General features: G+C 45.7%; 1 protein-coding gene across 1 annotated transcript; it reads right to left on the minus strand.

The window, feature by feature from the left end:
- Window positions 1-11,442: 11,442 nt before the first annotated feature.
- On the minus strand, window positions 11,443-11,970 carry LOC126602896 (uncharacterized). The gene has a single exon (XM_050269721.1). It carries the CDS (start codon window positions 11,968-11,970, stop codon window positions 11,443-11,445), a length of 528 nt encoding a protein of 175 aa, XP_050125678.1.
- Between the last annotated feature and the right edge of the window lie 14,130 nt (window positions 11,971-26,100).

The raw sequence follows: 26,100 nt of genomic DNA on the forward strand, positions 1-26,100 counted from the left end.
CTTTACTATGCTTCAAGAACAAGGGTATGGATGATCCAAAAACTAGGCTAGGTAAGGATAGTGTGGGTTAACAAAGAACATAGGCTTAACAAGGCTCAAGGCTCAACGAGGTTAAACTTAAACACATAATGAAATAGGGGCACGACAATTTGGCTTTGGTGGTCACTACACAACTTCATCTTGAATATGTGTTATGCAAATCAATAGCATGCTTTGAATGAAATAGGCATGAATTCTAGCATTTGGAACTAAATGATGAAACGCTTTCTAAGTAGCAACCAAGCTATGAATAATGAGATCATGCAACGACTTTAGAAACCAATGATGCACAAATTATTAACTCTCCAATAAACGTTTAGGCTCAAGTCTCACAAGGTTGTAGCGTTCATTTGAGTTCCTTCCTTCAAGCATGTTACAAAAACTGATTTTTCCTTTATGATTGCATGTGAATTCATAAATTATAACCACAACCAAGCATACACCAAAGAGTAAATCAATTTTCATCCATGTTTATAACTCTCTTTAACAGTCATGTAATTAAAAACCAAATCCTCATCATTGTGTTGGAAGGTACCCTAAGACACAAATAAACACACAAAAATAACTCTTTTTGGGTTTTTCATAACAATTTATTTTTCAAATTTTTATGAGATTTTTGGATTTTTATGTCAAAACACACTAAAACACTCCAAAACAGCTTAAAAACACTTAAAAACAGCAAGGAACAACACTAGAAGTAATGGGTGATAAACTCATACGAATTTCATGCAAAACAACTTGGTTACCCCCCCCCCCCGACACTTAAATCAAACATTGTCCTCAATGTTTCAAGCATAAACTCACACAAAAATAAGCAAACAAACAAACAACGAATAAACATGACAAGTATGGTAAAGTAAAAACCAGACAGAGTAAAGTTTAAGAACGCAAATCTGGTTTTGGAGATAAATGATCTTGGTGACTTTCCACAGCTTTGATCTCGAACTGGTTTGGAATTCTGAGCTAGGAATATCAAAGTTCCTTGGTTTCAAATCAGACTCCTTCTGCTGGGTTGATTTGATTGTGCAGTCTGCATTCTTCTCTGCTTGTTTATTCTGCACAGCAGGCAGGCACGAGGTAGAGGTGATGGTCTGTTTCTTTCTTCAATCTTTCCAAGTGCCCACCATTTTCTTTCTTTCTCCTTGTCCCTAGCTGAGGATGAATTAGCACATTGTCTCCACATGCTTCAAGGTATCATTTTCACTTCCCTTATCTGTTCCCCAGGCAAATGTGGTAGACGAAGAGGAAGCATAAGATGTTGAAGATGAGTACTCGAGAGCAAGGCTAGGTAAGCAATCAGGAAGAGGTTCCAGGCAGTCGGTTTCAGATCGGAAGATTGATACCAAGTGTTGGTTGATTGCTCTCTTTCTCCTTGTCCCGTAGATGAAAACAACGACAAGGAGAAGGACAGGGAGAAAGCATGATATGAGATACTCTTGCTTTCAACCTTCATGATATGAAATACTTTTGCTTTTGATGAGTTGTTTGCAGAGGTACCCCAAGGAATAAGGAACACTGAGTGACTCGAGAGGCTTCGTTGGGAAGGCATTCTCGGAGATGAAGAAAGATTATGTATGTCTGCCTTGCAATGGAGGGTGAAGGTTGACATTTATAGGAATTAATAACCGGTACTATTCTTTCACTCTTGTCGGCAACCATTGGATGATTTAACAGTAAACTTCACGTGCCTTCTACTTCACAAGAAATCTTCGACAGATTGCCCGTAATTTCTGCAAGGCTGAGTGTGCATGTGACAGGCGCTGACACGTCTGGAAAAGCAGATACCTCTTCGATATCTGGAATCGACGTTTCGATAAACTGCCCGTGATTTTCGTAAAGCTAAGTGTGCATGTGATAGATGCTGACACGTTTGGAAAAGCAGATGCCTCTCCGATTTTTTAGCTTACCTCTTCGAGTTTTGAGCTCACCTCTCCGAGTTCTGAGCTCCGTCGAGTGCAGAGGTTGCATGTGACAAGTGCAGACAAATCTGGAAAAGAAGATTGGCCCGTGGTTTCTGAGCAAGCCCAGCTTTTGAGAAAGCTAGCGCTTCTTCGATTTTTGAATTGGCCTCTTCGATTTCTAAGCTCGCCTCTTCGATCTCTGAAATCCCGTCGAGTGCTCGTTTTTATAGAGGCGCGCAGTTTGTTTCAAAGCACACTTGAATTTCTGCCTGTAGAAACTCCCTTCTTGCACTTCTACGATCTTGACTTGTCCGACCTCTTCTTTCTTCAATACCTTTGAAAATGTCTGGCCCCTCCGACCGTCGTTTTGACTTGAACCTTGGTGAAGAGGCAGCCATGCCTTCTCCAGACAACATATGGCGTCCATCCTTTATATCCCCTACTGGTCCTCTTACCGTTGGTGATTTGGTGATGAAGAATGATATGATTGTTGCGATAGTGGACCGGAACCTTGTCACTCCCAAAGATAATAGACTGCTTTCCAAACGGTCTGATGAGTTGGCTATTAAGGATTCTCTGGCTCTCAGTGTGCAGTGTGCAGGCTCTATGTCTAATATGGCCCAACACCTATTTGCTTGAACCCGTCAAGTTGAATCGTTGGCGGCTGAAGTGATGAGTCTCAAACAGGAGATTAGAGGGCTCAAGCATGAGAATAAACAGTTGCACAAGCTCGCACATAACTATGCTACAAGCATGAAGAGGAAGATTGACCAGATGCAGGAATCTGATGGTCAGATTTTACTTGATCATCAGAGGTTTGTGGGTTTGTTCCAACAGCATTTGCCTTCATCTTCTGGGGATGTACCATGTAATGAAGCTCCAAATGATCAACCTCTGATGCCTCCTCCTTCTGGGGCTCCGTCGACTACTGAGGCTCCGCCGACTACTGAGATTTCTCCTAAGCAGCCTTTGTGAAGGCTTCCTCTTATATTTTCTGCTTAATGTTCCTTTTTTTTCATGAAAATGAATGTAAAAACACCTTGCATAACTGTCAATGTCTCAAAAATAAACCCACACCAAAAAATAATTAAATAAGCAACAAATAAAAATGACAATCATGACAAAATAAAATGCAGAAAAGGGAATGTTTTTTAGAAACGCAAAATTGATTGTGGAGCGATTCAAAAATCTTCCTTATTTGAATACATGGGTTGCCTCCCAAAAAGTGCTTGCTTTAGCGTCTTCTAGCCGGACGATACCTCCATTTAAGCTTGAACAGGGCCCACGGCATGGAGGGGTGCATTCTCCACGACATGCTCCTCAAAGTGCTCACACATTGAATGCTTGAACGGAACGGGATAGTAGTCCTTCCTGATTTTGGTGTGTTGCTTCCAACAATCGATGTAAACTTCCCTACTACCTTGCATTCGATTAGGTACCTGCACCATAGAAGGTAACAACCTATTGGTTGAAATGGGAATTGAAATTGGGTTAGGTGACGTACCAATGTACTGCAATGAAGTGGCAGCACTATCAACAAATGCACAAGGATTGCTCTCGGCCAGATTTAGGGTTTTGAGAGGTGTGGTCTTGCACTCCTTGTTGTTCATTCCAATTTCCTCCTCAATGGTGGTTCGAGGTACTTTCTTTTTTATTAGTGCTGAACGTTTCTGCCCTATATTTTCAATTACTTTCTTTTTTATTAGTTATTGATCCTTTGGCTACATTAATCTTGGTTTGAGCTGTTTTCATGAATGGCCGTCCAAGGAGGATGGGCAATGTAAGGGAATGGTCCAACTCGTCCATTTCAAGCACGTAGAAATCCGCTAGAAAAATTAAGTGATTGACCTGCACTAAAACATCTTCCAAAACTCCCTTTGGATAGGCATTAGAACGATCGGCCAATTGTATAATCACCCCATCATTTTTCAATTCGCCTAAGTGTATAGATGCATAGATTGAATAAGGCATGATATTTATAGATGCACCTAAGTCTAACATGGCCGATTCAAAATGAGTATTACCAATTACACAAGGAATGGTAAAACTTCCCGGATCCTTGCATTTAGTGGGCAGTTTATGTTGTAAAATAGCTGAGACATTTTCACTTACCTTGACAACCTCCTTGCTCGAAATTCTCTTCCTAGTTGTGCAAAGTTCTTTTAAAAACTTAGCATACCTTGGAACTTGCTTAAGTGCATCCAAAAGTGGTATATTAACTTGAACTTTTCTAAACGTTTCCAAAATATCCTTTTCAGCCTCCTCCTTCTTTGATTGCATAAACCTACGAGGAAAGGGTACATTTGGAAGAACAACGTTAGAAATAATCAAAATTGGAACTTCCTTACCTTTGTTGGCCGAATTGAATGGTTTATGAGCTTTTGGGGCCTGCGGCAAAGGTGTTTCCATCCTTGCCGTGAGGGTGCTTTGCTCATCCTCTTCAATTATTAACTCTTCAACCTCATTGGAACGTGATTTGGAAGGTTGGGGATCAGATCCAACTTGTTTTCCACTTCGCAAACTCATGGCTTTGGCAGATTCGAATCCTCCATTCGGGTTGACAACGGTTGAACTAGGAAACTTACCTTGCTTTCTGAATTGTCCTACAAACTCCGCAATCTACCCAATTTGCTTCTCCATTTGGTCCACCCTTTTGTCTTAGTTTTGCATTGCTTTGACTTGATTTTCTTGCCCCTGAGACAAATTGGTGAGTAACTTAAGAAGTGTCTCATTATCTAAAGATGTACCTAAGGTATTTTAGGCAGGTTGTTGTGGGGCTTGTGTTGGTGCATATTGATTGGTATAGAAGCCCGGAGGTTGCTGCCTAAAGCCTCCTTGTTGTTGGGGTTGTTGGGGCTCCCTCCACCTGAAATTTGGATGGTCTCTCCAACCTAGATTGTACATATTAGAATATGGATCGTTCCTTGGCTGGTTTTGGCCTTGAAATCCAATTGCATTGGCACTTTCCCATCCACCATTTTCAATCAATTGCGGGCACTTTTTAGAGGCATGTCCTTGGATAGAACACACACCACATACACTTAGTTCTTTCATCCTCATTCCTTCGGCCATCTGAGACACAATGGAAGTAAGATTAGCTAATTGCGATTGAATGTCGGATGTGGAACTTACCTCATTCACTTGCTGCCGTGGGGTGTCTCTTTGACCAACGCCTTCATATTGTTGAGCATTCAATGCTCGGTTAGCAATTAAGGTCTTGGTAGCCATGGGTGTTTTGTCCACCAAAGCTCCTCCCGCTGAGGTGTCTAGCATTTGGCGTTCAATTGGTAGAAGCCCTTCGTAGAAATATTGAAGAATAAGCTCCTCATAGTAAGTGGGAAAGGATTCACCTTGGTTTTGCTGAATGCCACTAATCCTTTTGCGTAGTAGAATGACTCGAGAAGTTGGGAAAAACTTCTTCAAAAATGCCCGTTTCATACTCTCCCATGATGTGACAGTTCCGGGGGCTAGCTCATACAACCAATCTTTAGCCTTTTCTAAGAGAGAAAAGGGAAAAGCCTTCATTTTTAGAATGCTCCCATCAACGTTCATAGGGGTCATGCTCAAGCAAACAACCTCAAACTCCTTCAAGTGTTTATTAGGATTTTCCATGGACATCCCGTGGAACTTAGGAATGTGATGCAACAAACTTGATTTCAATTCGAACTCGTCCGTCTTCCCTAGGGCAGCCATGGGGTATTGAATGCATAGGGGAGCGTCATTGTTCAATCCTGAAGCGGAAAGCTCCTTGATTGTTCGATTGTCCGCTGCCATGTTGGGATCTTCCTCTACAACCTGTGCCGTGAGCTTCTCTTGCTTTTCTACTTTGTCTTCTCCAAGATTTGGTGCAGGTTGAGATGGTTGGGGTTCTTGTTAATTCCTTGCTCATCTTAAAGTTCGCTCAAAATCGTCGTCAAAGTCACGGATGTGCTTATGAATAGGTTGAGAACTTTGAGTCATACACTATTACCTAAAACAAGAAAACAAACAAGGTCAGTAACTATCATAAAAACACACGAAAATAAACAACAAAAAAAAAGAAATAACAAGGGATTAGCAATGTTGCTAATCCTCGGCAACGGCGCCAAAAATATGATGCAAAATTTTTTGCTTAACACACAAATTAAACACTCTTGTATCAATTGTAGTAAAGAATGTAAGTAGGGGTCGTTCTGGACCGGGGATTAGGAGGGCTTCCTAATAACCTCTAAATTGACCTAAAAACACAAAAATAAAGTTAAAAACACTAAACTAGACTCAAAGAACTCAAAACAAACTCAAAAGACTCAAAACAAGCTAAAAACGCCCAAATCTGCCTAAAAACACAAACTGGGCAGATTTGGACTCAAAACACACTTTTGGACGAATTTTGGTTTTAACTTGGTTCGAAACACTTAAAAACACAAACTAAATCAGTTTCTAACTAATATGACTCAACAAGGTAAATGGGGGGTTTGGTTTTGACGAAATTGAAAACAAAACAAGTAAATTAAAGAACTAATGAAATCTACACAAATTTGCGTAAAACTATGGATGATAGGTTAGCTAGAAGGTTCTTCTCCACACATGACACACTTGCAAACAAAACAATGTCCAGTTGCTTTTCAATCAACCATGAATTCTTAACGCCCCAGATTAACTGTGAATTGCACTAACTAACCTTCAGATTTTTCTAATTTCATTGAATTGGATGATTGCATACAACAACCCAAAGCATTCCCCACAAGTTCCCTACATGAATTGCATAATAAAGATACAAGCAAGAATCATTAAGTTCTATGAAAATCATAAGCATTGACAAAACACTTGTAACTATGAATTGCATGAAACTTATGCCAAGAATTTACTTAACACGGTTGTGACGAGCAACCTTCACTACTTGTGAATATAAGTTCATAACGATTAGGTGAAACTCCCTTATATCCTAGCATCAGATTTATGCATGAAAATTACGCGTGCACTCTCAACCAACACACATAAATCAGTTTTAATTCAAATGGATAAGTAAATTGAATTCACAACTTATGAATCACAACTGAAAGTAATCAAATCATATTGCAAGCATGAACATGGTTTCGAATTCCCCCTAGCTAAGGGGGGTTTAGTTCCTCATACTCACAAAGCAAAGATAAACAAATTTAGACATTGAAAACAAAAGATTGAAAACACCTAAAAACGCTCCAATAATCCAACTTGAATGGCAAGCACGTCCAAGGGTCCTCCTTCTTCTCTTTGTTGCGGCATAAGGTGTGGTTTGATGGATGCATATGGATATATGAAAGGGAATGGCTGAATGTGTTTAGGTTGGATGGAGGTCATGGCAAGGAAAGGGAAATGAAGGTGCATGGAATTGTGCTTTTGTTGTGGGAATGTGTAGAATGGTTAAGAAGAAAAGACTCTGCCTTGCGGCAGAATGTTTCTTCCTCCCTTCTCCCTAAACTATCTGTGTGAATATGTCTTTGGATGGATCTCCCCTCTTGTTATGGTGAAGGGTGGATGTATTTATAGGCTAGGGAGAGGACCACCATCTAATTAAGGTGGTAGTGGTTTATGTTATGGTAATGAGTGGATGTAATTGGTTTAGTGGGTGAATGTTTGGTAATGAGTGGATGTAATGGGTGTAGTGGGTGAGTGTTGTGGTAATGAGTGGATGTAATGGGTGTAGTGGATGGATGTTTGGTAATGAGTGGATGTAATGGGTATAGTGGATGGATGTTTGGTAATGAGTGGATGTAATGGGTGTAGTGGATGAGTGTTTGGTAATGAGTGGATGTAATGGGTGTAGTGGATGGATGTTTGGTAATGAGTGTATGTAATGGGTGTAGTGGATGAGTGTTTGGTAATGAGTGGATGTAATGGGTGTAATGGATGGGTGTTTGGTAATGACTGGATGTAATGGGTGTAGTGGATGAGTGTTTGGTAATGAGTGGATGTAATAGGTGTAGTGGATGAGTGTTTAGTAATGAGTGGATGTAATGGGTGTAGTGGATGAGTGTTTGGTAATGAGTGGATGTAATTGGTTTAGTGGATGGATGTTTGGTAATGAGTGGATGTAATGGGTGTAGTGGATGAGTGTTTGGTAAGGAGTGGATGTAATGGGTGTTGTGGATAAGTGTTTGTAGTTGTAGGTCAACACACTTGCACACACACACATGCTGATTTCTAGCCGTCTAATCTTCAAAAATGTCCATCCTTATGTCTCTATGCTTGCACTATCCAATCTTGGCCCAAAAATGCTCCAAATAGCACTTTGTTGCCAACTTTGTTATTTGAACCTACAAACACATGAAAATAGCTTAAAGTACTAAAATAACTAGAATTAAACTAAGTAAATGCCGAGAAATAGGCTAAATAAGTTTCATAAATATGCTCCTATCACTGATCTTCGTCAATCCTAGGGGTCGTTTCTGCTTACCCGCGACCTTCCTCTTGGGTGTGACGTGCACCGAGCAAGTTGGGAAGTATATCACCCCCAATTCACTGCTCGGCAACTCGGTTATCTTCAGGGTTGCCCGGTGCCTCTTCTTACCTCTCGCTCCTTGCTGAGTCGATGACGCCTATTTGGCTCTTCAGACAAGGAGTGCAAGGATGCCAAGAAGAAGTTTCAAGAGTGGTGCCAAAAATTTCGCCTTCGACCAACTGTTCCTGAATCTCTTAGCACTGACACTTTCGGTGATTGGTGGGAAGAGTATACCCAAAGCTTTTTGGGTGCTCCAGTCAAAGACGTCCTGAACAAGATCTTCGGCGATCGACCCAATAAGGCTTCTACCCCCCAATCTCAAGGTAACAGTTTATTTCTACCTCATTCTTTCGACTTTGAACTCTACTAACTCGCTCTTGCTTTCTCAGGTGGTCGGTCGCTGAAAAAACAAAAGTGGTCGCTGCGGCTGCAGCCAGGAAAAAATCGACCATCCCTAAGAGGGCTAAGACTACCGCGTAGGCCTTACTGAGCAAACGACCTCGTCAAGAGGCCGAGACGGCCTTCTACCCTCCTCACCCTGAAAAACGGGTCAAGAAGCTGGTGAGGAAAAGAGAACGAGAGATTCATGTTATCTCCAGTCAAACTACGGGAGCAACGACTCCTAGTGTTTCCCCTTCTACCCCTATCGTCCAAGCTTCGACAGAGAGAAGGCCAATTTCAGCCAAAGAAACAGCCCATGTACAGCCGGTTCCTCAAGTCGCTGGACCAGTTGTTGCTCCACTGGTTGAGGTGCTTGCAACCTTGGAGCCAGCTACTGCGCCTGTCTTGGAATGGGAGATCCCCTTGGTTGAGAAAAAACTTCCCGAAAATCCAAAACCCACGTCAGTCGTTCTAGAAGAGAGCGACGAGAGCGATGAGATTCCACTGACGAGTCACCTTCAACCACGCGATCTGCCTCCCCCTGCGTCAGAGGTGGTTGTCCAAGTTGGCCCTTCTGCGGTCGATCGTGGCAAACGACTTACCGTCGAGCTAGAAGTGACTGTAGAAACACCCGTTCATCCGCAGGACCAGAACCTCAACATTCCTCCCCAAGAAGCCACTTCGACCTTCGTAAGTACCCATACTGCCTTTCTTTGGTTAGTTTTCTACTTTAGATCTCTAAACCAGGAAGATACTGAATGTCAGGTGCCTACCCATTCTTTTCTTCGAACATTCTACACGCCGAAGGGTGTTATCTATATTTCTTGGCCGCCTTCGTGGCCATCGAACGTAAATAACCTCCATCGGCCGCGTGAACTAAGAAGCAGTCTAAGGCACTAGGCTCGGCCATTAAGTTCTTTAGGTTCGAGCAACGAACCCGAAGATATGGCTGAAGTCTCCTCTCAGTAGGTTTAAAACAAAAACTTTCTTGCTATGTTCTTTCATAATTTCTTTGTACTTAACATGATTTTTGTGTGCAGCCTTCATGGGAAGTCGAATTTAATGCTCTCTTGTCGAGCACTTCTGGAGCGGCTGGTCCTTCGGCCTCTATGATTGTACCAGTCAATTCAACTACTCTGGTTCGGCTACAAGAAGTTTTATCTCTCTCGGCGTCACAAGTCCTTGAGCGCAAAGGGCTCGATTCGTTGGGTGCATGCCTAAACGATCTCGGAGCAGATGGTCAAATGAGCGCCGAGGCTGTCGTTCAGGCGTTATCTACCTTGGAGCGAGTTTGGGAATCTTTCTATATTCTCGAGAACGGTCTTCGAGCTGATGATGACTTGAAAACTGCACTGGCCGTTTAGGAAACCTTTCATCTGAGGATCGATGCCTTAAAGACGAAAGGGGAAGCCTTGGCCGACCTTGACCATCAAATGGCCGAACTGGCAAAATGAAGGTCAGCCCTTGCTTCTGAGCTTGCGAGGAACTTTGAGTCGGGCGGGAAATCTTGTCTAACTAAATTTGCGACAAACACGAGGTGAGTCGAGCAGCTGAAGTTGGATAAGAAGAACAGGCAGGCCGAGGTCATAATGGGTGAGGTGAGGTGGCTGGAGCTAAAGGCACTTCTTGGAACTCTTCTTCCTTCATCGCCTTAGAATAATTTGATTGTAAACCATCTTATTAATGAAATGAAACAAGCTTTTACTCTTGCATCTTCCATGTGATTGGGTAGTATTTTTTTAATAACTTTCCATTAATTGGTAATTTATGAATAATACCGGTTCGATCTCTAAGATGGTATGCCCCCTTACCAAGAACTTTATGGACGACAAACGGTCCTTCCTAATTCGGCCACACAATTTGCCAAACTAACTCTCCTTCGCCGAACGTTTTTTGTTTGACTCTTTGATTATAAGCTTGCTCGGCAATTTTCTTTTGTGCCACTAGAAGATTGTAAGCGTCAAGCCGATCTTCTTCCAAATCTTCTTACTCTTGTAACATGGCCTGATTATATTCGACATTGGACAAACTACTCTACTCGATCGCACGTAAAGAATTTACACTTAGCTCAACTGGTAACATCGCGTCAGGTCCATAGGTTAACGCATATAGGGTGGTCCTCGTTGCCGACCGGGGTGAAGTTCGGTATGCCCATAAAAGCTTTATTAAATTTTAAATGCCATATGCCAGGTCTTTCTTTTATCATTTTCTCGAGAATACCAATCAAAACCTTATTACTTGCTTCGGCTTGTCCATTCGCTTGTGCATAGTATAGTATGGACTGCTCGAGCAGGATTTTTAAGCTCGCCGTGTACTCTTTGAACCTTTCGGTTGTGAAAACTGTGCCATTATCAGTTATGATTTTGCTTCCCCCACAAAATCGCAAACCTCCTTGGATGTTAATTCGGCGTATGATTTTGCTTCGACCCACTTAGTGAAATAATTCGTTGCCACGAGTATCCATGCATGTTTCGCTGCTCCAAAAGATGGTGTGATTTTGCCGATCACGTCAATTGCCCATCCTTTAAACGGCCAAGGTTTGGTGATCGAATGAAGTAATTCGACCGGGGCCCTTTGGATGGGTCCATGAATTTGACATTGGACGCATTTTCGTGCATACTTGATACAATCTTTCAATATGCTTGGCCAAAAGTAACCATGTCAGAGAAGTAGCCAAAGCATCTTGCGTCCTGATTGATGGGCTCCGCAAATTCCTTCGTGTACCTCTGTGATTGCTTGGGCGGCTTCTTGTGGGCCGAGGCATAACAGTAATAATTCATCCTCGCCTTTTCGATACAACTCGTTCTGGTATGAGACGTAGTTTGTGGCATGGACCCTTGTCTTTCGGTCATGTTTGCCTCTGGGATCATCAAGGTATTGCATAATTGGCATTCTCCAGTCGTTTGGTAGCATCTCGACCGCGCAAACATCTACAGGATCCTCCCGTTCCAATAACAAAGGTAAGGACATTACCTGGGTACGAATGACTTGGTCGTGCTGAATGACTTGTTGATTAACCAAAGCCGGATATGATTGCCGTAAAACGGGTATCATCGGTCCACTTTTACCCCCCAGAAGTTGTGCTTCGGAGGTTATCTGAGAGAGTTCGTCTGCGATGGTGTTCTGTCTACGAGAAATATGTTGGAACGTGATACCGTCGAACGACTTGGCCAAGTAACTAGCCACCATGTGATAGGGCGCCAGAGTGCAACTCATACATCGAAAAGTGCCATTGAGTTGGTTGATCACAAGCTTTTAATCATCGAAAACGACGACACGAACAGGGTGGAAATCATGAAGCACGCTAAGGCTGATAACAAGGGCTTCGTACTAGGCCTAATTGTTGGTAAAATCGAAATCTAACTTAAGGGAAAAGAACCAACGGTGTTGGTGTGGAGACTGGAGGACGATCATCACGCCGGTCGATGTCGATGTGTTGTAACCATCGAAATACATCGTCCAATAATTGTCATGTGCTTCCACCATTTCGATTTCAACATCATTGCCCCCGAACCCATAAGGAGAAGGGTGATGGGCTAAGAAATCAACAAGCGCTTGTCATTTGACAGCTTTTTGTGGGATGTACTGCAAACTAAACTCCGATAGTGCCAGTGTCCATTTCCCGATTCAGCCTTTGACTATTGGCCGAGTAAGCATATATTGAATGACATCTGTTTGGGCGATGACCTGCGTAACGGATGGGAGCATGTAGTGTCGGAGTTTGGAGGCGACGAAGAACAAAGCCAAGCAAAGCTTCTCGACGGATGAATAATTGATCTCTAGAGTAGTGAGGTTTCGGCTGAGATAGAAAATAGCTTGTGCGAAGAGGCAACCGATGGATTCTTCGGCTGTGGAAATGTAAAGTTTAAGGGATTTATCACGTCAGGGCGGTACGAGGACAGGTGGAGTTGCGAAAGCAACCTTGATTTATGTGAAAACCGCTCGATGTTCTTCACACCACTCAAACTTGTCTCAGTCCTTGAGTTTCAATAGTGTAGAGAATGCCGTCATTTTGCCAGCGGAATTAGCTATGAATCGGCAAAGAAAATTTATTTTCCCGAGCAAAGATTAGAGTTGTTTTTTGGTCGTCGATGGTGGGGCGTCAATAATCGCGCGAGCTTTGTTCGCGTCGACTTCGATGCCGCGATGATGGACAAGAAAACCTAAGAAATTACCGACCGACACACCAAAGGTGCATTTCGCCAGGTTCATTTTAAGGTTGTGTCGTCGCATGCGAAGGAATGCTTGCCGAAGATCATCAATATGCGTTCGGCGATTTTTTGATTTGACCACGACGTCATCAATATACACTTCTATGGTAGTGCCGATTAGGTCATGAAAAATGGTGTTCATCGTGCGTTGGTATGTGGCACCAACGTTCTTTAGATCGAATGGCATGACAACCCACTCGTAGGTTCCGAGTGCCCCTGGGCAGCGGAAAGCAGTTTTATGAACATCAACCTCGGTAATAAATATCTGGTTATAACCGGCATGTCCATCCATGAATAACAGCATGTCATGATTAGCCACGGCGTTGATAAGCAAATCTGAAATGGGCATGGGATATGCATCCTTGGGAGTTACCAGATTCAAATTTTGAAAATCAATGCAAATGCGTAGGGCCCCATTTTTCTTGAGTACGAGTACGATATTCACCAACCACTCGACGTATCGAGCGGTTCGGATAAACCCGGCATTTAATAGTCGAACAATTTCGTCTTTTATGTCGAGTTGTACTTCGATCGAGAAATGGTGATGAGGTTGTCAAACAGGCTTGCAACCAGGTTTGATACGTAATTCATGTTCAACAAGGGTCCATTCGAGACCTGGCATTTCATGATAACTCCAAGCAAAACAATCTTTAAACTCGTGAAGAAATTGATGGAGTTCAACTTTCATGGCATGGGGAAGTAACGCACTAATAAAGAGCGGCCGAGGATCATCGGCCGTTCCAACATTTATTTCCTCTAGAGGATCCTTTACTTGGGGTCGGCTGTCGTCGAGCTCGGCTGGTGCAGCCTGAACTTTATCCAATGATAGTACCGGGCCATTATCTTCTTCGACCAAAAATTTGATTAAGTTGATGCCCGAATACGGGTGCTTGGCAATAGCATACCAATGGGCCAACAGACGTTCCATCGTGGATGAAACCGCAGCCCAACGCCTCTCGCTTTTGATGTCAATCATCAGTGGTGGGGAGTAAATTGGCCAAACCGAGTCTCGCTGAATCCTGGTGGACAATCTCAGTGCCTACCTCGATGGCTTTTTAGATTAAGATCTAGATCGGCCGTCCATCTTCATTAAAACCCTGTAAAGTAATATAGCCGACGTGATTATCATAATAGCGGGCTTGAATCATGTTGGTTTCAAACGGCTGAGTGTCGGCCGGGTGGACCACAACTAATTTACCATCCAAAAAAAATGAGAATTTGATATAAAGAAGAAGGAATGCAATTCGTTTGATGAATCTAATCCCTACCGAACAAAGCATTATATTCAGTTTTGGAGTCGACAATAAAAAATACGGTCATGTGATTATGACCTGTGATGTTTACCTCTAGAGGTAGTAACCCTTTTGTCTGAGACTTGTCACCGACAAAGCTACTCATGGTTATTCTTGAAGGAATGAGTTTGTCGGTGGATCGTCGTAATGCTTTCATGACGGATACAGGCATGATGTTGACCGTTGCTTCGCAATCAACGAAAATTTTAGAGATTGGGTAGCCTTCAATATAGGCCATGACATACAACGGTTTTAAATGCTGAAGATTAGTCGAGGAAAAACGGGGAAACAAGATATCCAAGGCTGTTTTAAGTTTATCGTCGCCGTGTGGTGACTCATCCTCTGTCGTAATGACGAAATCAACTTATGTTGCTTCCTCGGTGACCACATCGCCATCCAAGGAACTTGGTTGGCATGTAGTCGGCTGAAATTCAGCCGGTAAAACATGGACCATGCTGATTTCCATATTTTCAAGGATTGAATGACCTATTGGATCCTGGTCTTCATCTTCTGGAGTTATGAGGACTATATCGTGTGTCGGAGCGTTCACGGTCGGCTCACTATGTGTCTCAACATATTCAGGCGCTTGCGCCATACAATCCGACGATGTATCATGTTGACTGTCGTCTTCGGGTTTGTATGCATCTCGTGTCGGACTCTGCTCTTGCCGTATTTTGCGAGCTCGTTCTTCATAGGCGATCCGGGCATTCCTAGTGTCCAGGTAAGCGTCCAGTCGTGCCACACACTCTGTCTCATCGGTCGTTAAGTCGAACAAGGAAACGGTCGAAAAAACTTCGAAGTGATACCGAAAGTGTTGGAGGTCTTCAAGAGAAAAATGGAGTTCGGCTGTGTCAATATCCGTGTATGGGTCGACCTTGAAGTCGAGAACCTTAGCTTCTCGAATGTGCTGGAATCTGGCTTTCATTGCTGGATCAGTGGTTTTTTGGATGATCTGCTCAGCATCGGGGTAAGTTAATGCCAGGTTAACAGCTTCTTGGCAGGCCTTCGGCAACCCATATAAGTCGTTAGCGAAATATTTCTTGTGAAATTGTTGACCCTAAAAACTACAAAGCCTACGTGGCGCGCAGGCCGAGTAATCTATAAGCTAACTACGTCCTTCGACGAATGTGGGGCGTGCCAACTCGTCGGCCGAGCTCGGCCGAGGAGTAAATTTGTTGATGTTGCGTTGGGTGCGCGGCTGACTTCTGCGTGTTGCGATTGCGGCCGAGAAAGTAACGTGTCTCGGCCTCTTGGGTCCTCGAACCTGAAGACAAGGTTACTATTCTTACGAAGTTCACGAATCGTCGTCGTCGGACTCGGTCACAGTGATGGTATTCGTCAGAGTAAACTTTCGCCGAATTAACACCAGAGTGTAAGGGCACAAGTACTCAAAGCGAATGTAAGTCTTGATAATGAACGTGGTTCGGCCGTTGGAATGCCGAACTCTAAATCCTACCTGTGAGTATCCAATCATGAACAACCTCGGCGTGCAATGTGCCGAGCCTAATGTAACGCCTTACTTTGCCGAGAAAGCTAATAAGACGACCTCAATCAATAAGGATTCAGAAATCCTTCTCGACCGAGACTTGGATAGATAACCAACCGTCCTCGCCGCAGTGCTGTTGATGCCAACGGAAGATACTGCGAGACCGACTGATTCTACGATGACAGAGCTATCTATGCCGACTTAAGATGTCACCGGTTGCTTTCACAGTGCTGTTGATGCCAACGAAAGATGTGTCAGTGAACAAGGAAAATAAAAATCTCAAGTTGTTGAGAGAGTTTGCGCAGGGCAATTGTGTGTTGAGTTGAAGCCCTTCCACGATGCACAAGCTCTTCTATTTATAGCATCAAATACCTTCTAGGCCGAGTTACTACCCTACTCGGATTAGGAATTCCTCTCCTAATCGAACACTTTTTCGGCCAATCCCATTCTCACTAGGATTCCGTATGTACCCCCTTATTGAGCCGGATTCACTTCATGCCGAGATTCCTTATCGCACCAGGACTCGTCTTGCCTTGCAGCATGACCTATCCGACTTAGGTTTGAAAGCCCATGATCCGAACGGTCTATATCACATTTGCCGTATGGCCTTCTGGGCTGAGAGTAACTCCATACTCGGCCCAAACCAATATTTTGGGCCCAAACATTGCCCCCTCGCTTCTGAGGTCTTCGGCCTGTTTAGTCTGGTCGAACTTCGGCCTTGAAGAAGCGAAACTGATACTCAAGATTCAAATAACCTATTTCCAAGGCGCATTTATTGAACACGATTGCACGGTCTTAATTCTGTTGACCAATACACCACGTGGCAGCCTGCAATTCGGCCCATTCCTAATAATGACGTCCAAAGCGTGCGGCTACCTGAACCGTCAGACCATCATGACTCTACCGCTAATCTCAGCCATGCCGCCTCAATTTTCGAACCGTCCCTTATCGTGCAGACGCCAAAACGTCTTTCGCCATAAACTTCCTCGTTATACACAATCGTGCGCCCCCGAAACCTGAATCCCTTGGTCTTCTCAACTGAATATCCGTAATGATTAGCCATTCCTTCAGTTGATTTTACCCCCGATTTTGAAATTCAAACGATTGATCTTCTCCATAACCTCTATAAATATCGAAATTTTCACATTTGCACTTTACGCTCTCAAACCCTTTCTGAAATTCCTACCCTCGTTCTCCAGTGCATCCCTTGCCTCCAAATCTTTGTTTTCAGATTTCCAAACCCAGAAAAACTCCATTCGCGTCGTGCTTTTCAATCTTCCTACAATGGCTTCCTTTATTTCCAAATTCTCCAAGGAATGCGACCAGTGCCAAAAAATTCTTGACCGAAGCTCAATCAAAACTATACGGTTTGAAAGTGACATGAGCACCATTCACCAAATCCTGGGCCCTCTCTTCAAAGCAACCGTACCATCAACTATCACCGAACTTCTCCAGGAACACTGCTTGTCACCCTTGTTCCAAGGGTTTGAATGGTCAAGATGGGAGGCAGCGAAACCCCAAGGCTCCTGGCCTTCGACCACTACAACCTGGGCAGCCTGGGTCGTTCGAATGGAGAAGCTCTTCGGCGAGCAATGGAAAGTCCTCGGCATTTACGATGCCATCCTTCTTTCGTTTATGGACATCGTTCTCGACAAGGAGCTTCTCCTAGCCGCCCTATGCTTATGGTGTTCGGCCACCAACACCATGGTTCTCCCTCTTGGTCCTATCGACCCCACCATTCTTGATGTTACTGCTATCTTGGGGACTTCAGCAACTGGAATCCCCATCGATGCTGCCCTCTCCGGATATCGGTCGAATCTCGACCTGAAGACGCTCTTCGACCGACGGGCTTTTGAGACGTTGAGCCGTGAGGGTCATATCCCCTCAAAAGAAGACGTTCAGAAACTCCACAAGAACTTCTTCAACTACAACACCCTCTATCTCCATTTCGCTGGCCGAGGAGAAGAGGCCCTGCGGGAAGGGGAACATGAAGCTTTCCTTTTCTACTGGTACAACAAGTACATTTGTTGTACCAAATCGAACAAATGCCTGGTCGAGAATATGCCAGTGGCCAAGGCCCTGGCTAGCGGTCATGTCCTGGCACTTGGCCCCAACATCTTGGCCCATCTCTTCCGTTGCCTGGCTGAGACGACCCTGCACAAAATTGACCCATACCAAAATGGTCCTCTCTGGGTCTTCCAACTCTGGCTCCAAGTGTATTTCGCCTCCCTTCGGCGGCCAGCAATCGTCGATTTCTCACCCACAGAGGCGCTTGGACCTCAGCTGGCCTCTCGACCAATACCCCCTCACCGAGCCGAAGAAATATTTAAATTCTTTTTCGCCCTCGACGATCTCTCCAACGATGAGTTCCTGATATGTCGTCGTCGGGAATATCCTTCCTCGGTCAGGCTACCTATATCGGCGTGGAGCGCAGATGAAGACGCCGACCTTCGTCAGTCTTGGGGGTCATTCGTGCTTACTCGCGACCTCCCCATCGGCTGCGATGGAAAATAAGCGAGCTGGGAAGTGTATCATCCCAACTTCCTTGCTCGGCAGCTTGGCTACCTCTAAGGTTGCCCAGTCCCCCTTCTCTCCTCTCGGTCCGTCCTAAGTCGCGGACGCGAACCTGGCTCCTCATAGAAGGAGTGCGCCGACGCCAAGAAGGAGTTCCAGGAACGGTGCCAGAAATTTCACCTTCGACCGGCCACTCCAGAAACCCTTTGCACCGACACCTTCGGTGATTGGTGGGACAGTTATACCCAACAGTTTTTTGGGGTCTCGGTCGATACCATTGTGGACACACTTTTTGGTGGTCGACCTAAAAAGTCTTCTGCCCCCCAACCCCAAGGTAGTTGCTTTATTTCTCCTTTGTTTCTTTTTTTTATTATTATTATTATTATTATTATTTTTTAATATTGCCATTCTTCTGATTTGCTTTTGCCCTTCTCAGGTAGTCGGCCGCTGAAAAAGGTCGCAGCGGTCGCTGTGGCCGAGAAAAAATCGGCCGTTCCTAAGAGGGCTCAAGCTGCTGGGCGAGCTGTGCCGAGCAAACGACCTCGGCAAGAGGCCGAGCCGACTACCGAACCTCCGCCGTCGGCTAAGCGGGTCAAGATGCTGGCAAAGAAAGGAGCACGGGATATCCACGTCGTCTCCAGTCAATCTACAGGGGCGACGACTCCCGGTGTCTCCCCTTCTCCTGCCGTTGACCAAAACTCGGTCGGGAAACAGCCAACTTCGGCCGCAAAGGCAGTCCCAGCACGGTCTGTTCCTGAGGTCGGTACACCGGTTGTAGCTCCAACGGTCGAGGCCGCACCTTCCCTAGAAACAGTAGCCCCTGCGACCGAGGGGACTTCTCCCGCACATCCAAAACTTCCAATCTTCGTTTCGGAAGAAAGCGAGGGGAGCGATGATGTTCCATTGGCGAGTCGTCCTCACCCCCGCCGTCCACCTCTTCCTGTGCCCGAGGCGGCTATCCTGGTTAGTCCTCCCGCGACCGACTGTGGCAAACGACTGGTCGAAGAGCCAGCGGCGGAGTCGCCCACTCCCGCGCAGGACCAAGGCCCCAATCCTGCGCCCGAAGCGGCTATTCCGATCGGCCCTTCCGCGGCCGACCGTGGCAAGCGACCTGCCGAGGATCCGGAGGCAACGGCGGAAACGCCTGTTCATCTTCAGGACCAGGACCTCAACATTCCTTCCCAGGAAGCCACTTCGGCCTTCGTAAGTATTCTCTGCCGTTTTTTCCTCGATTACTTTTCTGCCTTAGAATTCTAAAACGAGGAAAATACTAAAATGTCAGGTGCCCATACACTCTTCTCATTGAAAATTCTATGCACCGAAGGGCGTTATCTATATTTCTTGGCCGCCTCAGTGGCCATCGAACGTAGATAACCTCCATCGGCCGCGTGAACTAAGAAGCAGTCTAAGACACTGGGCTCGGCCATTGAGTTCTTTAGGTTCGAGCAACGATCCTGAAGACATGGCCGAGGTCTCTTCTCGGCAGGTTAAAAGAAACGAAACCTTCTTGCTATCTTTTTCTTGACTTATCTTGAGCTTTAACCTGATTTGTATATGCAGGCTTCGTGGGAGGTTGAATTTAAAGCTCTTTTATCCAGCATCACTGGAGGGGCTGGTCCTTCGGTTGCCGCAACTGACACTGCCGATTCAACTGCTCTGACTCGGCTGCAAGAGGTCTTCTCGCTTTCGGCTTCGCAAGTCCTTGAGCGCAACGGTCTTGACTCGCTGGGTGTGTGTCTGAACGACCTTGGAGCCGATGGTCAGCTAAGCGGCGAGGTCGTCGTTCAGGCGTCAACCGCCTTGGAGCGGGTTCGAGAAACATTCAGTATTTTCAAGAGCGCTCGAAGGGCCGAACAAGACCTGCATGCTGCCATGGCCGTTCAAGATACTCTTCGTCACAAGATCGACGCTTTAAAGGCCAAATGAGAGATCTTGGCCGACCTCGATCGTCAAATGGCCGAATTGGCAAAACGAAGATCGGCCGTTGCTTCCGAGCTTGCTAAGGACTTTGAGTCGGGCGGCAAAGCTTGCCTAACCGAGTATGCGGCAAACACTAAACGGGTCGAGCAGTTGAAGTTGGACAAGAAGAACCGTCAAGCCGAGGTCATTATGGGCGAGGTGCGGTGGTTAGAGTTGAAGGCCTTGCTTGGCACTCTTCTACCTCCTTCGCCTTGAATTTACTTTGACTATCATGTAAACTGCTCATCTTGTACACTCAATTTTAATGAAATGAGAACTTTTGTTTTTTTTTTTTTTTATTCTCGCATTTCCCACGTGACCGGATAGTACTTCTTTAGAAACTGCCCATTGATTGGTAATTTATGAACTAAACCGGTCCGATCTCTAAGATGATATGCTCCTTTGCCGTATACTTTATGCACAACAAACGGCCATTCCCAATTCGGCGACCACTTGCCGAACCTAGGGTCTTTTAGTCCTACGGGCAACACCGTTTGCCACACTAATTCACCCTCGCCGAATGTTTTCTGCCGTACCTTTTGATTATAAGCGCGCTCGGCAATCCGTTTTTGTGCTACCAGCAAGTTATAAGCGTCAAGTCGCGCTTCTTCCAAATCTTCTAACTCCTGCCTCATGGACTGATTATATTCGGCGCTACACAAACTACTTTGTTCAATTAATCGCAACGAAATGCATACGGGGTTGTCGCAGTCACCGAAGGGGGCAATGTTCGATATGCCCATAATGCCTCATTCAACTTCAAATGCCACATGCCAGGCCTTTCTTCTATCATTTTCTCAAGAATGCCGATCAAAACTTTATTACTTGCTTCGGCTTGCCCATTTGCTTGTGGATAATACGGTGTAGACTGTTCAAGCCGAATTTTCAAGTTTGCCGCATATTCTTTGAACCTTTCGGCTGTAAAGATTGTGCCATTGTAAGTAATGATCGTTTCTGGTACGCCGAATCTGGTCACAATGTGTTCCTCCGCAAAATCGCAAACTTCTTTAGATGTTAGGTCGGCATATGATTTCGCTTCGACCCATTTCGTAAAGTAATCGGTTGCGACTAGTATCCATGCATGCCTGGCAGCCCCAGAAGATGGCGTGATTTTGCCGATTACGTCCATAGCCCATCCCCTGAACGGCCATGGTTTAATGACCGAATGCAATGAATCGGCCGGGACCCTTTGTATAGGCCCGTGAATCTGGCACTGTACGCATCCTCGTGCAAACTCGATACAATCTTTCAGTATTCTCGGCCAAAAATAGCCGTGTCGTCGGAGTAGCCATCGCATTTTCCGTCCGGATTGATGAGCTCCGCATACCCCTTCATGAACCTCTGCGATCGCCCGAGCATTCTCATGGGGGTCGAGGCATAGCAATAACAAACCATCTTCACCCTTTCGGTATAACTCGTTCTGGTACGTGACATAGTTCGTGGCGTGAACCCGTGTCCGGCGACTATGTTTCCCGTTAGGATTGTCAAGGTACTGCATAATGGGTGTTCTCCAATCATCCGGTATTACCTCGGTCGTGCAAATCTCGACAGAATCCTGCCGATCTAACAACGAAGGTAAGGACATAACCCTGGTACGTATCACGTCGTCCCGTCGGAGGATTTGCTGGTTAACCAAGGCCGGGTATAACTGTCGTATCACTGGTATCTCTTGGCCTAGTTTGCCCCCCAGGAGTTGTGCGCCGGAGGCAATTTGAGCCAATTCATCCGCGTCGGTATTATGACACCGGGAAATATGTTGAAATGTAATACCGTCGAAGGATTCGGCCAAATAGCTGGCGACCATATGGTAAGGTGCCAGGGTACAACTCATGCAACGAAAGGAACCATTAAGTTGGTTAATCACAAGCTCGGAGTCATCGAGGACGAGGGCGCGGGTTGCCCGCAGGTCATGGAGAATTCCAAGGCCGACGATTAGGGCTTCATATTCGGCCTGATTGTTGGTACAATCGAAATCCAACTTAAGCGAAAAGAACCAGCGATCGTGATTCGGGGATTGAATGACAATTCCCACGCCCGCCGAAGATGACGTACTGGAGCCGTCAAAGTACATCGTCCAGTGGGTGTCGCGCGTCTGAACCATGCCGATGTCAACGTCTTTGCCCCCAAAACCGTATGGGGAGGGATGTTGAGCAAGGAAATCAGCCAATGCTTGGCCCTTGACGGCTTTCTGAGCTACATATTGCAAGCTAAACTCGGACAGTGCCATGGTCCATTTCCCAATGCGGCCTTTTACGATCGGTCGGGTGAGCATGTAGCGGATGACGTCGGTCTGCGCAATAACCTGGGTGACCGATGGGAGCATATAATGCCGAAGCTTGGAAGCGGTGAAAAAAACGGCTAGGCACAGCTTCTCGACGGCTGGATAATTGATCTCTGGTTTACTGAGATTACGGCTGAGATAAAAAATAGCCTGTTCCCGTCCGGCGTCGTTATCTTGCGCGAGGAGGCAGCCGATGGACTCTTCGGCCGCCGAGATATAGAGCTTAAGAGGCTTACCGCGCCGGGGAGGAACCAAGACAGGTGGGTTCGTGAGGGAGACTTTGATTTGCGTAAACGCCGCCTGATGCTCGTCGTTCCACACAAATTTATCTGAGTCCTTGAGTTTTAAGAGTGTGGAAAACGCTTTCATTTTTCCTGCCGAGTTGGCAATAAATCGGCGGAGGAAATTGATCTGTCCGAGTAAAGACTGGAGCTGTTTCTTCGTCGTTGGGGGTGGGGCAGTGATGATTGCGCGTGCCTTATTCTCATCGACTTCAATCCCACGATGATGTACGAGGAAACCAAGAAAATTCTCGGCCGATACACCGAAGGCACACTTGGCAGGATTCATCTTGAGGTTGTGCTGACGCATGCGGAGGAAAGCCTGTCGGAGATCGTCCAGATGTGTTTGTCGGCGTTTAGATTTGACGACAACATCGTCGATGTAAACTTCGACGATGGTGCCAATTAAATCATGGAAAATGGTGTTCATCGCCCGTTGGTACGTGGCGCCGGCATTCTTGAGGTCGAATGGCATGACAACCCATTCGTAAGTGCCGAGTGCCCCCGGGCAACGGAAAGCAGTTTTGTGCACATCGACTTCGGCAATAAATATTTGGTTGTACCCGGCATGTCCATCCATAAAGGATAAGATCGCATGATTCGCCGCGGCGTCGATTAACAGATCTGAAATCGGCATTGTATACTCATCTTTGGGAGTTGCCAGATTTAGATTTCGAAAATCGGTGCAGATACGTAGTGCACCATTTTTCTTTAATACAGGAATGATATTCGCCAACCATTCGACATATCGAGCTGTCCGAATGAATCCGGCTTTCAAAAGCAGAACTAGTTCGTCCTTGATACTGAGTTGTACTTCGGTCGAGAATCGACGAGGTGGCTGACGGAAAGGTTTAAATCCGGGCTTAATACGTAATTCATGCTCGACCAGAGTACGATCTAAGCCGAGCATTTCATGATAACTCCAAGCAAAACAATCTTTGAATTCCGTAAGCAAGGTACGAAACTCGTCTTTCATTCGTTGGGGAAGTAAAGCACTAATAAACAAAAACCGTGGGTCACCGGCCGTCCCAACATTAATCTCTTCTAAAGGGTCCTTAACTAGGGGCCGACGATCTTCGAGCTCGGCCGGGGCGGCTCGAATTTTATCAAAAGATAATACAGGCCCATTATCTCCCTCAGCAAGGAACTCAACGAGGTTGACGCCCGAATTGGGTTGCTTAGATATCGTATACCAATGGGCCAGCAGTCGTTCCATAGTAAATGAAACCGCGGCCCTGCGTGTTTCCCGATCGGTATCAAACATCAGCTTCGGGGAGGAAGTTAGCTAATCCGAGTCTCGCCGAATCCTGCTGGACAGTCTCGGCGCCAACCTCGATAGCTTTCTGAACGGAAATCCGAGTCGGCCGTCCCTCTTCATTGAAACCTTTCAAAGTAATGTAGTCGACGTGATCGTCATAATGCCGTGCTTGGATCATGTTAGCTTCGAAGGGCTGGCTATCGGCCGGATGAACAGTGACCGATTTTCCGTCCTAAAAGACAAGCACTTGGTACAATGAGGAAGGAATACAACTGGTTTGATGAATCCAATCTCGGCCGAGCAGTGCATTATACTCGGTTTTGGAATCAATCACGAAAAAGGCGGTCATGTGGGTGCGACCGGTAATATTTACAGTTAACGGAAGTACACCTTTGGTGTGGGATTTGTCACCGACAAAACTACTCATTGTGATTCCTGACGGAATAAGCTCGTCATTTGAACGGCGTAAGGCCTTCATGATGTTCAGAGGCATGATATTGACGGTAGCTCCACAGTCGACAAAAACTTTAGAAACTGGATATCCCTCGATGTGGGCCGTCACATACAGTGGCTTTAAATGGTGAAGCTTGGCCGACGATGAACGAGGGAACAATTCGGCCAAAGCGGCCTTTAGACTATCATCTTTTGCTGTTGACTCAACTTCAGCGACAGATACAAAATCAACATGGCTGGCTTCTTCGGCGACTACGTCACCATCAAGGAAATTTGGTTGGGTAGTGCTTGATTGAAAATCGGCGGGTAAGACATGGACCATACTGATTTCCATATTCTCCAGGACTGACGGGCCCATTGGGTTAGGACCCTCCTCACTAGCGTCATCTCTTGTCTAATCGGCAACCGCGGACTCTGTTGCTGTCAAGGTTGGACAACGAGACTCTTCTGTTCCTTCTTCGATGGTTTGATCCTGCGGTGCTGCTTCGGCAACTTGTTGATTCTGTGTACCTACCTTATGTGAGGTTGAGATCGACAGTGTGCTCGGGGTTAGGACCTGCTCCTGGTAGTGTAGCCGGGCATTCCTAGTGTCGAGATAAGCATCCAGACGGGCAACACGTGCTATTTCATTGGTCGTAAGGCCAAAGAGCGAAACAGCCGAGAATACTTCGAAGTGATATCGCAAATACTGAAGGTCCTCCATTGAGAAAGGAAGATCGGCTGCATCAATATCAGTGTATGGGTCGACTTCAAATCCAAAGACACGAGCTTCTCGTATGTGCTGGAACCTTGCTTTCAATCCTGGGTCTGAGGTTTTCTGGATGATACGCTCGGCATCAGGACAAGTCAGGACTAGATCAATGGTGTCCTGGCATGCCTTTGGCAAGCCATACAAATCATTGGCCGAATGTTTCTTATGGAATTCTCGCATGTACTCCAAGGATTCCCCAAGGAACGGGGGATGCAAATTCTGTCGAATTTTGACCAAAGGTTCTTGTATAGCTGGCGAGGATAATTTGCTTTCGGCCTCTTGCCTGAAATGTTCAAGGCGTGCCTTCATTTCCCCTGGTCGAATGAGAAGTTTGATCCGTTTATCAGCTTCTTCAAACATGGTCTCGACATCTTGATCGACCAGCCGTTTCCCCTGAGCCAACTCTGTCATAATTGCTGGAGGTGGTCGCTCATCATCAGTGGCAACTGTGTCCTTCGGCCGCCACTTAGGGGCCGAAGTTTCTTGGGCTGCTCGTCGGCGAGCCATGCAATCTATCCGTTGATGCCGGCGTTTCTGAGATTTGGACAACGCGGTGTAGAAGCCCTTCGAAGAATGGTATGTATACCAACGTTGATCTCTAGGCTCGGGAGGCTTGAAGGTCTTTTGGCTCCGCAATGATTCTGAATTGCTAGAATTACGCTTATAGTAATCATCGTCATAGAATGAAGCATCAAAATCGAGGCGCCGCCTGACCGGGGGTGTTTCGTCCATCCGTACTTTAGGACCGAGCCTCTCAAAAACCCCGTGATGTTGGCCTTCATTGGCTACCTTTTGCCGAGTTGCGGCCACAGGTTGCGAAGAAGGTTTCTCCT

This window comes from Malus sylvestris, chromosome 15 (genome assembly GCF_916048215.2).
Source record: "Malus sylvestris chromosome 15, drMalSylv7.2, whole genome shotgun sequence".
NCBI lineage: Eukaryota > Viridiplantae > Streptophyta > Magnoliopsida > Rosales > Rosaceae > Malus > Malus sylvestris.